This window comes from Melanotaenia boesemani, chromosome 23 (assembly GCF_017639745.1).
Source record: "Melanotaenia boesemani isolate fMelBoe1 chromosome 23, fMelBoe1.pri, whole genome shotgun sequence".
Taxonomy (NCBI): Eukaryota; Metazoa; Chordata; class Actinopteri; order Atheriniformes; family Melanotaeniidae; genus Melanotaenia; species Melanotaenia boesemani.
In genome coordinates, this window is record NC_055704.1 from 8,143,213 (window position 1) to 8,153,827 (window position 10,615).

At 39.2% G+C, this 10,615-nt stretch overlaps 1 protein-coding gene across 2 annotated transcripts; it reads left to right on the plus strand.

The window, feature by feature from the left end:
* Positions 1 to 1,007: 1,007 nt before the first annotated feature.
* mdm2 (MDM2 proto-oncogene) lies at positions 1,008 to 10,231 on the plus strand. 2 transcript variants are annotated; one of them, XM_041977781.1, is made up of 13 exons: positions 1,008 to 1,167; positions 4,762 to 4,796; positions 5,824 to 5,879; positions 5,971 to 6,045; positions 6,936 to 7,069; positions 7,175 to 7,224; positions 7,507 to 7,562; positions 7,825 to 7,912; positions 7,991 to 8,178; positions 8,253 to 8,384; positions 8,588 to 8,659; positions 8,732 to 8,909; positions 9,078 to 10,231. In XM_041977781.1, the coding sequence occupies exons 3-13, from the start codon at positions 5,841 to 5,843 to the stop codon at positions 9,575 to 9,577; spliced, it is 1,512 nt and encodes a 503-aa protein (XP_041833715.1). In that variant the 5' UTR covers positions 1,008 to 1,167; positions 4,762 to 4,796; positions 5,824 to 5,840; the 3' UTR covers positions 9,578 to 10,231. The 2 variants fall into 2 exon arrangements, with proteins under 2 accessions (XP_041833715.1, XP_041833716.1); XM_041977782.1 differs by lacking the exon at positions 4,762 to 4,796.
* Positions 10,232 to 10,615: the final 384 nt, after the last annotated feature.

The following is a 10,615-nucleotide window of genomic DNA, read 5'->3' on the forward strand; positions in this document are numbered from 1 at the left end:
CACTGGACACTTCTTTGTATCTAGGCTAACCAATTATGCTGAAACTATTAAATCATTATATAAAACTCAGACATTCAGCCCTTTACCACCTTTAGATGGTATGAAATGTATCTATGTTTTATACTGTAATTTGAGTAGTCTCAAACCAAACACTACTGAAACCAAAGTAGAAGTAGACACAAAGTCTACTGAAACTAATTTCCTATGACAATTCCCATAAAATATTAACAGATCCTCTTCCATAATTTGAGCCCTTCAAAGAGGGCGTTCTCCACTAAAAAAAAAAGAAAAAAAAAAATGGATGAAATAATGGGGAAATATATTTATTCCTAAAACAATTTATAATGATTTTATGCTTAAAAAAATCTATTTCTTTAGTAGCAGCTAAAGAAATATTTTAAGTGTAGATCTGAAAAAAAATTTAAGATGGAAATTTTTTATGAAGTTGAAAATAATGTAATCTTTAGATCTGATTTTTAAGGATATTTGGAGAATAAAATTAATTTGTGATTTATTTTAAATTTATGTGATTTAAAATGTCAGGAAAAAGTCTGAACATGACAACCGTTTTAATACACTTTCCTAATAAATGTTTAATGTAAACATTTATTTCACAATTGCATGGTAAAAAATTTTAATATGAAGTTTTTCTCGTGAATACAGGATGTAAAAACAATTATTAAATGTTTAGAGTTTGTTCATATTTAACAAAATAATTCAATCTTTTTTTACATTATGGATAATAACGGGAAATTAACCGTTCTGAAAGTCAATCAGAATATGTCGTTTTGGTTATCGTTTATTTTCATTAACTTCTTATTGTAATCGGATATTTAAACGTTTTGTCTTCCCGATATAACAAGCAAACAACAAGATTAAAAAAAATCTTTTTTGTCTTCTTCTTTTCTTTTCTAACGAATTTGGTCGAATTAATCACTTTAAACAGACCCTTTAAATAATTCTTTGTCAGTTCTAACGTTTGCCATTATAACTAACTCAACCACAGAAGAAGTGTTAGTTTCCGGTCAGCGGAACCCCCTGAAAACAACTCTCGAGATTCAACCGAAATGAAAGTACAGTAATCAGGTGGAGCATTACTAATTTTTATGGAAAGACTGTAAATGAACGTCACTTTCGGACATTGTTTAACTTGCAGATAATTAAAAGGTGAGTGAATTGCATTCAAACGTATTTTTACCAGAGTGTAACCACAACGGAAAGACAAGTTAGCAGCATGCTAATAGTAGCAGGCCGCAAGGCCTCGAAGTTTCCTGTCTGGTGTGTCGAACTGAAGAGTAGCAACGCGCCCGCGGGTTCTTTGTCAAGTGGTTTGTTTAGGGTTAAAAAAAAACACGAACGTATCACACTTTAAATATCGTTATAATATTTTGCTTTTAATTTTTTAGCAGACTCTGTTATATTCTTTAAAGGTTAAATGTAATGTTTGTATTTTATCGTTCTTGCTAAGAAAAGCTAGCACTGACATTTTTGCTTACAGTTTATACAAATCAAGGTAAGGTTTTCATCATAGCTGTTAGATACAAGCGATAAAGTTAACATTTAATTATATTTACTGAAATAACAGATGGCAGCCCCTTGCAGCTTGCAAATCAATCATAGTAAAACTTTTAAAATTCATTTGTCTGAACTGAATCGTCTGCTGATTATTTCTCCCAGATATGTGTAGTAAGTGCAGTCAGAGTTGACGAATGACGTGGTCTTTTTTAAAGTACCTATCAGACAGACTTGGAGGAAGGGGTGCGGGACAAGTCCAGGCATATATTCTACCACGCCGGTGTTGTTAAGGCAATTGTGTAGGATGCGTCAGCTGTTTGAAAATGTGAAATTCTTTGAATACTTGCTCAGACCGCTCCCCAGACAGTCTAACACTGAAGTGCAGAAACGGAGCCAGATGGTCTCAGAGGTAGCTGGCCAGTAGGCTTTGGGTTCAATATAGACTTGTGCTCTGCAAATTCATTAATAACGGTGATAAATAGTTATATTTACCATTTTTATTTGTGTTATTTTGTAGATCAGTTGGATCAATGTTTTTTCTTTTATTGCCAGTTCTCCAGCAATTTATTCGCCTCATTTTTTATCAGTCGAAACAAAATCAAAATCGAGCACATCACAGTTAAAGTGTTTGATTGACTTGAAGGCGCTTTCAGCTGCAAAATCAAGTTACAGGAGGAGTTGCAAATGGTGGAAAGTATAGATTTATTTATATATTTACTCACTCACGTACTTACTTACATACGGTGGAAATTACTATTCTAAAAGTCCAAAACTAATCACTCATTCATTCATTCTCTGTACCATTTGGTCCATTACGGGTCGCAGGTAAGCTGGAGCCTATCCCAGCATTGACAGGTGAGAGGCAGGGTACACCCTGGACAGGTCACCAGTCCATCGCAGGGCCCAAAACTAATCATAAAATTTTAATCTAACATTCTAAAATATTGCATCTAGTTAGATATTTATTAGCACGAGTATCGATACTTAAATGCCACTTTGGCATCTGCTGGTTCACAGGAAGAACCAGCCGCCTCTACCTATTGTAAACAGGCACTGCAGCGGGCAGCCCAGCCCCTACAGCAGCTCCCTGGAGGACCCATTGTTTACAGTGTTGCCAAATTGTAGCTATAATTTGCGGCTTTTTAGGCTTCTGTGACTAGCGCCAATTTTAGCGACTTTTTCTGTTCTTTTCAGAGACTTTGGGGCCGAGTGAAAACACTCATTGTTTACTCTTCCTATTAAAGTGTAACTACACCCCCTACTTTTTGCGTTACTCCACCCACTGCCAAATTTAAAAACATGCCTGAAACTGCAAGCGTTGGGGTGGGAGGTTTGGGGTGATCAGGGAGCGGAGAGTGGGCGGGTCGGGATGGGAAATACAAGCAGAAACGATTGACAGACAGCAGCTCAGCTGAAAAAATAGAAGTCTGAAACTAACAAATCTACACCATATAAGCTCAAATACGTTCATAGGGGTTGGTGGGTGTGGTTTTCTATGCCTGCAAGGAGAGGACCAGCATATTTGCATCTGGAGTGAGATTTTTGTGAGGATTTTAAATTTTATTGTTATGTAGAGAAGCAACAAGTATTGCTCTATGTCACGAAAACAAAACCTCGTTTTACCCTGTAGGGGGCATTATGAGCCACTTTTTGCAGACAAAAATCCCATTTTTTAAAATAAGTTTAAAAAATACTAATTCTATCAACAGTATAGGTGGTTTTCAGCACAATTTGAATTGTGCAAACCTGCTACTGACTGATCACACCCTGGCTTACAGTCAGATATAAATGCCTTTTTATGTAGACTGTAGGTAATCTTAGTTTGTTTGTTCTTTTGTTTGCCTGATTTCGCCTCAAGTATTGTAAAGAAAAGGACACTTATGTACAATAAGTACACTACCTAGTGGTTGAAGTTTTCTTTAGTTTTGTATTTTTTTGCACCACATTGAGCAAACAGTCTGAGAACACTGAATGATGAAGACTATTATCTTTGCACAAACTAAGAGTTTAAAAATAATGCATTTGAAGCTCTTTCGTGTGTGTGAGTTGCAATATTGTCTCTAGAGACACTAGAGACGCTCATGCAAACAAGAGCATGAATACGGCAGATCCGAAGTAAACACAATGGCGTATAGTTTTAAAGACTGCCTCTCGGACTTTGTCCGCAACTAAGGGCATCTCTATGATTTTTCCTACCTGTTGCACAGTGATAAACACTCGTGCCTTAACAGTTGGCAAGAAATTGGAGCCGTTTTGGGGGCTGATGACCTGCAAATACAGTGTGACCGGTAGATCGACCTTTTCACTATTTCAAAGTCCAGGTGCTATGTACTCCCCTATGTGGTGACCTCCAGTATTGAGCATTTTGCCATGCCACGCTTCCGTCGTTTGCAGCAAGTATATATACAAACGTAGCGGAACGTTGGCATGTACGCTTGCGTTCACAGCAAGTATATTCCAGCCCTAAGGCTTTGTGACAGGCTTGGCTGTCATGTCATGTGACCTCATGCATTATGGTCAGAATATTCTGCTTCTTCTGAGTTCAGTTTGTTTTGACACATGTTATTATTAGTAGTTTAACACTGTAGGAAGCACAGGGCATTTAAAGAAAAACAACAAGGTAACATGTCCAGACTTAGTCTTTTCAATAGTTGTGACATATAATCATGTTGAGATAAATTAATGTTTGATCAGTTGGTACATGTGATAAATGTGTTTATTACTCTGCTACTAAAGAAGAGATTTTATCTAATCATTTAAAAATAAAACAATCTTGTCTGACATGTTTCTGGGTGGGATAAAAAATACAATTTGATGTGCTGCCAGAGTTATTTAAGGATGATTTATATCGGCCTCTCAGTTTCCTGAGCGTCTGAAGGCATTCTCAGATTCCATTTGTCAGATATCTGTCATTTAATGTGTTTAGCCCTGGTTACCACTGGTTAGGTTGATTACCAGACGTCTAGTTGGCATGGTTATCTAATTTGGGCAGGGATGAGTTGCTCTGGACTAGTCTCGGCATGTCTGTAGAGTATGATTAAATCAGCTGTTACACTCAGTTTAAACATGAGAGTACAACAGTTACGCTGCTGACTCAGCCTGAGTCACTATGTTGGCTCTGATTGGCTGTGGTTAGACCATTTCTCTCCAGCTGATCTAGTCCTGACATGTCTGAGCAGAAGTATAAGAGGCTGTAGTTCTGCTCGCTCCCCTCTCATTGCACTTTATCTGCTTCTACTTGCACAGGATGGGCTGCTGAGATGGTTTTTCTGTAAATACCGGTAAGAAATCTCATGTTAAATACATAAATCTACTGTACAAGATGACAACATGCATGTTAAACAGCTAATGATGGTTTAAGTATATCTTCTGTATTAAACATTTTTGTTCCAACTTCTTTAATATGTTGCTTTGCTCTGAATCCTTGTCGCATTTTTCACTAGTATTTGCAAATTTTGGACTAGCCTGCCTTAACAAATTTTTTTATTTAAACATTTCATGCTTTTAAAGAATTAAATCCATCTTGGCAATAATCATTAGCTTCAGTTTAAATTCTTAAATCAGCTTATTAATGTGTTTTTTTTCTAGGTGTAAAGGGAAAGTGCAATGATTTATATTTGTTGTTTTTATCAGTTTACTTGCACAACCCTAAAAAAGACTGTCAGGGAACATTGTGCAAGTTGATAACATGTTCTTAATTAATTTTAGTGCAATGATAGGTTTAAGTCCATTGCTGATAATAGAACTCCATTATCATTTGAATACACATTTAAATGTTGATTAATTATACTAGCTGTAAATCGGGTTTATTATAGAGGAAAAGATGTAAAAAAAATATGCTAAGTAAAACTGGTAGCAACATTCCTTGACATAAAGATTATAAGTATTTATCTGGAGAAGCATTTTTGACTCAAATTAAGCAATATTCTCATTATTGCTTTTACTGTGTTTGAGGTGGTAAATATAGTTTCAGAACAACAGACTCTGATGGGTCCAGAAGCTGAGGGCACAGTCTGTGTTTGGTAGACTCAGGGCAAAGTGCCATAGTGGACAACAACAGTTTCCAGTAAGGGGGAAAAAACAAACAGCTATTTGTTTTAATGTGGCTGGTCAGACAGATGCATAAAACTCCTCTCTTTGGTTTAGTTGCCCCGGGCAACCATTGACTTTGAGCCCCTTGACAGGTGAATTTCATGTGCAAGAAGCCTGTTCTTGTGCCAGATTGAATGTTTTCAGTTGTTTGATGTTATGTTGTAATTCAGGCCTGTGTTGATTTTTGTATAATTTGCTGTGTGTGTGTGTGTGCAGGAATAAACAACCTCATCATGTCAGCTGATGCAGAAACCACAAATGAAAACAAACTGGTGAGAGCAATTGCTAGAGGTGTTTTTATTTTTAAACTGTTGTTTATGACTGTTTACTGTGTGACTTTAACCTTTTCCTGTTTCTGTTCAGGTCCAACCAAAGGAAGAGTTTTTTTCTTTACTGCAACAAGCCGGAGCCACAAAAGATGTACTCACCATGAAGGAGGTACACAGCACTTATGGCCCATTTATGCTCGACGCAGAAGACGGATACACAGATGGAAGGACAGTTCATCTGTCTCCTGCGTTGGTTACGCATGTAATTTGGTCCGTTTTCAGGGAGCTTAGCTATCCGTTGTTTGACACTGAAGATGGAACAATACCACCGGAAATCACGGGGGGCAATGCTGGGCAGAATAGCTGACATGTGACCAGTGAAAGAAAAAAACCAGAGAAGAAGAAGAGAAGGATCAGGAAGGGGGGGGGGAACAAAAGAAGAATGAAGACGAGCACAACAACTGTAGAAATCTTTTGAAGAGTACATAGTGTTTGGGGTGTGTTGGGTGGTTGTAAAAACCTTTATAACGACACATTACCGCTGCCAAGCGGTGTCTAAAACTGACGTCGGCTTACGGGAGTGAACTCTGAACTCAGCACTGCCCACTAAGTTGTTAAGTCATTGACTTAATAGCCATGGCAACGCAAAAGACGCATGGAAGTATGAGGATGGCGACGTATGACGTTTGAAACGGACATCGCTATTTACGTACGTAAGGGAGCATAAATGGGCCTTTAGTCTGAACTATTGCAGATGTCAGGAAAGACATCTTTAATATTTAGGAAACCACTAGTTGTGGAGTTCATGGTTAAATAAAAATCAGCAGATCTTCACACACTTTTCCATCATCATCATTAACTGTAGCATGCATTTACGTCCTCTCTGTTTACTGGATTTATAATTAGTTTACATTTTAGATTTAGCATCTAGAAATGCTTGTTCTTTTCTGGTATCTGTTCCTGTACAGATATGGAAACTTGCATCTATAAATCAAGACTCCTTGTATTGCTTCAGTGTGATGGGATGTGAGAAGCTAACTAGCTGTTTGTGCTCTGCAGGTGATGTTCTACCTGGGTCAGTACATCATCAAGAAGCAGCTGTACGACCAGAAGCAGCAGCACATAGTCCACTGCTCTCAAGATGCACTGGGACGAGTGCTGGGAGTCGACAGCTTCTCTGTTAGAGAGCCACGGTGAGTTAAGAAGGACGTTTGGATTGTTGTTTGGTTCTGCAGTGACTTCTTTGGCTGTCTGGAAACAATTCTGTCTATTAAGCCTTAGACTTGTTTCTGTTTCAGAGCTTTGTTTGCAATGATCACAAAGAACCTGGTGGCAGTGAAAAGCCAAGGTAGGACGTCTTTGTCTGTGTTTCCCTGTGACCTTCCTCTCCTTATTCTTTGTATTGCAATGAAGGGGGATGGGTAACCAAAGCTCAACCCAAGAAATTAACCCAGACTGGCTGTGCACTAAAAAGCTGTTTTAAATTTTTATTTATTTTACTTTTTAAATAAAAGGGTGAAATAAAAACTGTGAATTGTGCAGCTTTTATCCAGATATAAAAGGAATAAAATCAGATATATTCTGTACTGCTTCTTAAATTCTGAAAAAAATAACTTTTTCTCTTATTAAGATTCAACAACGAACTCAAATGATGCCCAAAACAGCCAGACAGACAGAACGACGGAGGTAAGAAACACATCTAACAGTAGAAACATCCAGATGTTGCTGTAAACTGCAGGCTGTAGTTTTACATCTGAAGTCAGAACAATACAAACATATCTGTTTGGGGAGGTTTGGAGATGAAATGTGCTTTGAGATTTTAATAGAGGAGACAGTGTGATGAATAAAATAAATAAGATTTTTAAGTCCTGTAGCTCATACTGTCCTACAGGGCTGCTTTAGTAAAATTTAGGTCTGAATTTAAACTAAAACAAAAATGTCTTTTTAGGTGGAGGCTACAGAGAGTCGACCTTCCTCTCCAGACGCGAGGAGGAGGCGAAGAAGGAGAAGATGGAGCTGCCGGAGCAGCGACCCAGGTGAGTCTGTCCTCCACACCTCACCACAGCTGAGACACAAACCTGTGAAGTAAACTCAACCCCATCTGATGGCCACAGGCACCTCACGCATCGTGGAGGATGATGAGGAAGAGTCTGAGGAGGAAGAGGAATTGGAAGGTAGGAAGAGGAGGAGGTCTGACAGCTACTCCCTGACCTTTGATGACAGCTTGTCGTGGTGTGTGATTGGTGGACTGGGAAGCGGACGGGACAGACACAGCAGCCAATCATCTGACTCGAACAGCACAGTAAGTGACACACACACTCACACACACTTAAATCATTAATGTTGATGTTTATAACTTGGATTGTGTGTGTTCAGTCTGAGAGGTCAGAGGTCACAGTTGCAGCTTCAGACTCAGACAGCGACAACTTCAGCGTTGAATTTGAGGTTGAGTCCATCGATTCGGACGATTATAATGAAGATGATGCGTCTCTCTCTGCAGATGACCAGGTAATCACCCCCACCTGACCCACAAGATCTCCAGTCTTTAACCCCTGCAGTCAAAAATTCAGTTTCTTTAAAACTAACTTAATAAAACTTCCCCAAAAGTTCAAATTAATCCACCACTGAAAGTAGTCCCTTTCTAAATTATTGAGATTTTAAAGGTTTAGATTGCTTCTTTTTCCTAATCAACTCTTCTTACCTGTGACCAGGTGTATGAGGTGACCATCTTTGAGGCAGATGACGATGACTCGTTCGATGAAGACACAGAGATCACAGAAGCTGTGAGAATAAACACATGTGTCTATAAAACATCGCCCTCGTCGTTCAGAGCTAACTGTGCATCTCCACCTCAGGACTACTGGCGGTGTGTGAACTGTGACGAGCTGAACCCGCCGCTACCCAGAAACTGTCTCCGCTGCTGGACTCTGCGCCACGATTGGCTGCCCGAGGTGTCAGTCAACAATCCTACCTCCAGCCCTAAAGCCCTGCCCACAAAACCAACCAGCCAATCACCTGCCAAAGAAACTCCAGGTAGTTTAGTGGAACTTTGTCTGCACTTCTGCTAAAAAGAGAAAAAAAAATCATCCACATCTAAACTGTTCTGTCCTACGATTAAAAATGGCTGCAAACGCGTCATATGAACACTGAATTAGGCTGCATTTTGTTAAAAGTATGATAAGATTGTTTTTCCTCCTGAAGGCTCGGATGTTGAGGACAATGATGGAGTCGACGTTCCAGATGGAAAAAAAGCGAAAACTGCTCTCCCTTCACAGTGTCTGTCTGATTCCAACTCATCTGCTCCCAACTCCCAGGATCTCCTCTCACCCTCCCAGCCCTGCTCCTCCTCAAAGGAGAACCTCTGGATTCCCGAGTCCCAGCCCTCCTCTTCTTACTCCTCCTGCGACTCCCAAGAACTTCTCCCAACTTCCCCAATCGTTCCTCCAGCTGGTCCGCCAGCATCGCTCCAGGAGCTTCCAGAGCTGGAGCGCAGCGTGTCGGCTGAGTGGCGGCTGCCGGACTCGTGTCTGGACCCCTGTCTCATCTGTCAGTCCCGGCCGAAGAACGGCTGCATTGTCCACGGTCGAACCGGTCACCTCATGTCCTGCTACGTGTGCGCCAGGAAGCTGAAGAAGAGGAACAAGCTGTGTCCGGTCTGCAGGCTACCCATACAGTCGGTCATCCTCACCTACCTCAGCTGAGACGTCCCCTCCTGTCCTCATCTGTCTGTCCCCACCTACCTCAGCTGAGACATTTCACTAAACGCACGTGTCTTGGTTATGTTTGCCTCTTAAGTTAAATTAATATTAAATTAGATAAAAGTTCAGTTTCACTTCTGTGTGGAGTCTGAATTAAAGTGTTCCTGTCTTAAAAATCTGCACTCATTTAATAATTGATCAATTTAAAAATAAGGATATGTCTGGTTGAAGTTTTTTTTGTTTCTAGATTGAAGTTTAAGGCTTTCAGAGAACGAACACTTTGGGTAATATTGACGTGTTTCAAGTCAGAACTAGTTATCTAAATTTGCTGATAACCTCTGTAGGATTTCTTTGAATAACCTCATAGCAGCTCTGGTTTTTAACAAATGTATCATTTGTTTGGGACTATTTAATCTGTTGTTTAGCTGAGAGCTGAGAAGATATCTGAATTTGGATACACCCACACACGCACAAAACACCCGACTTAATATTTTCATTATTTTTTACTTTTTGGAGGGATTTTTGATTCCTTAACTGGAGCCAAATTTTCTGTCTTCATCTTTCAACAGCAACACTTGTGAAACTCAGCTTCATGTGCGTTTGTGGAGTGGTTTTTGTTTTGTTCCTAACTCCAGCTCATTTACAAGAAGTTTCCTAGAAAGAAACCAAAGTCACTTTCTAAATTAATTTATTGCATATTTGACGTGGAATGTATTTTTATTGTGGGTTTGCCGCTTTACTTTAAATTTCTATTTTCCTTAAAAGTGGCACTCCTTTGTTTTCTTTATAGGAAATTTACGAAGAAGCTGGTACAAAAGAAGTTTTTTGCTAATAGTATAAAGCATCAGATGACATCTTTATTTATTGTTTGTATTTAAGATGTTCAAGTTTATTTAAAACACTTCTATAAGATCTTTAAATTCTATTAAATTTTGTTCCTGAGACACATGAAACCCAATAAACTCCTTCCATCAGAAGCCTGTTGTTTCTGTGACCATAAAACACCAACGGTTATTGTCGGCAAGCCCACGATGCTTTCAG

What these genes read in the sequence shown, in the direction of transcription:
- mdm2 (XM_041977781.1), top strand. Translation starts at nt 5,841, where the DNA reads ATGTCAGCTGATGCAGAAACCACAAATGAAAACAAACTG. An exon ending in GGTGGCAGTGAAAAGCCAAG is followed by an intron (nt 7,225 to 7,506) that starts GTAGGACGTCTT and finishes TCTCTTATTAAG; the next exon opens with ATTCAACAACGAACTCAAAT. An exon ending in ACACAGAGATCACAGAAGCT is followed by an intron (nt 8,660 to 8,731) that starts GTGAGAATAAAC and finishes TCTCCACCTCAG; the next exon opens with GACTACTGGCGGTGTGTGAA.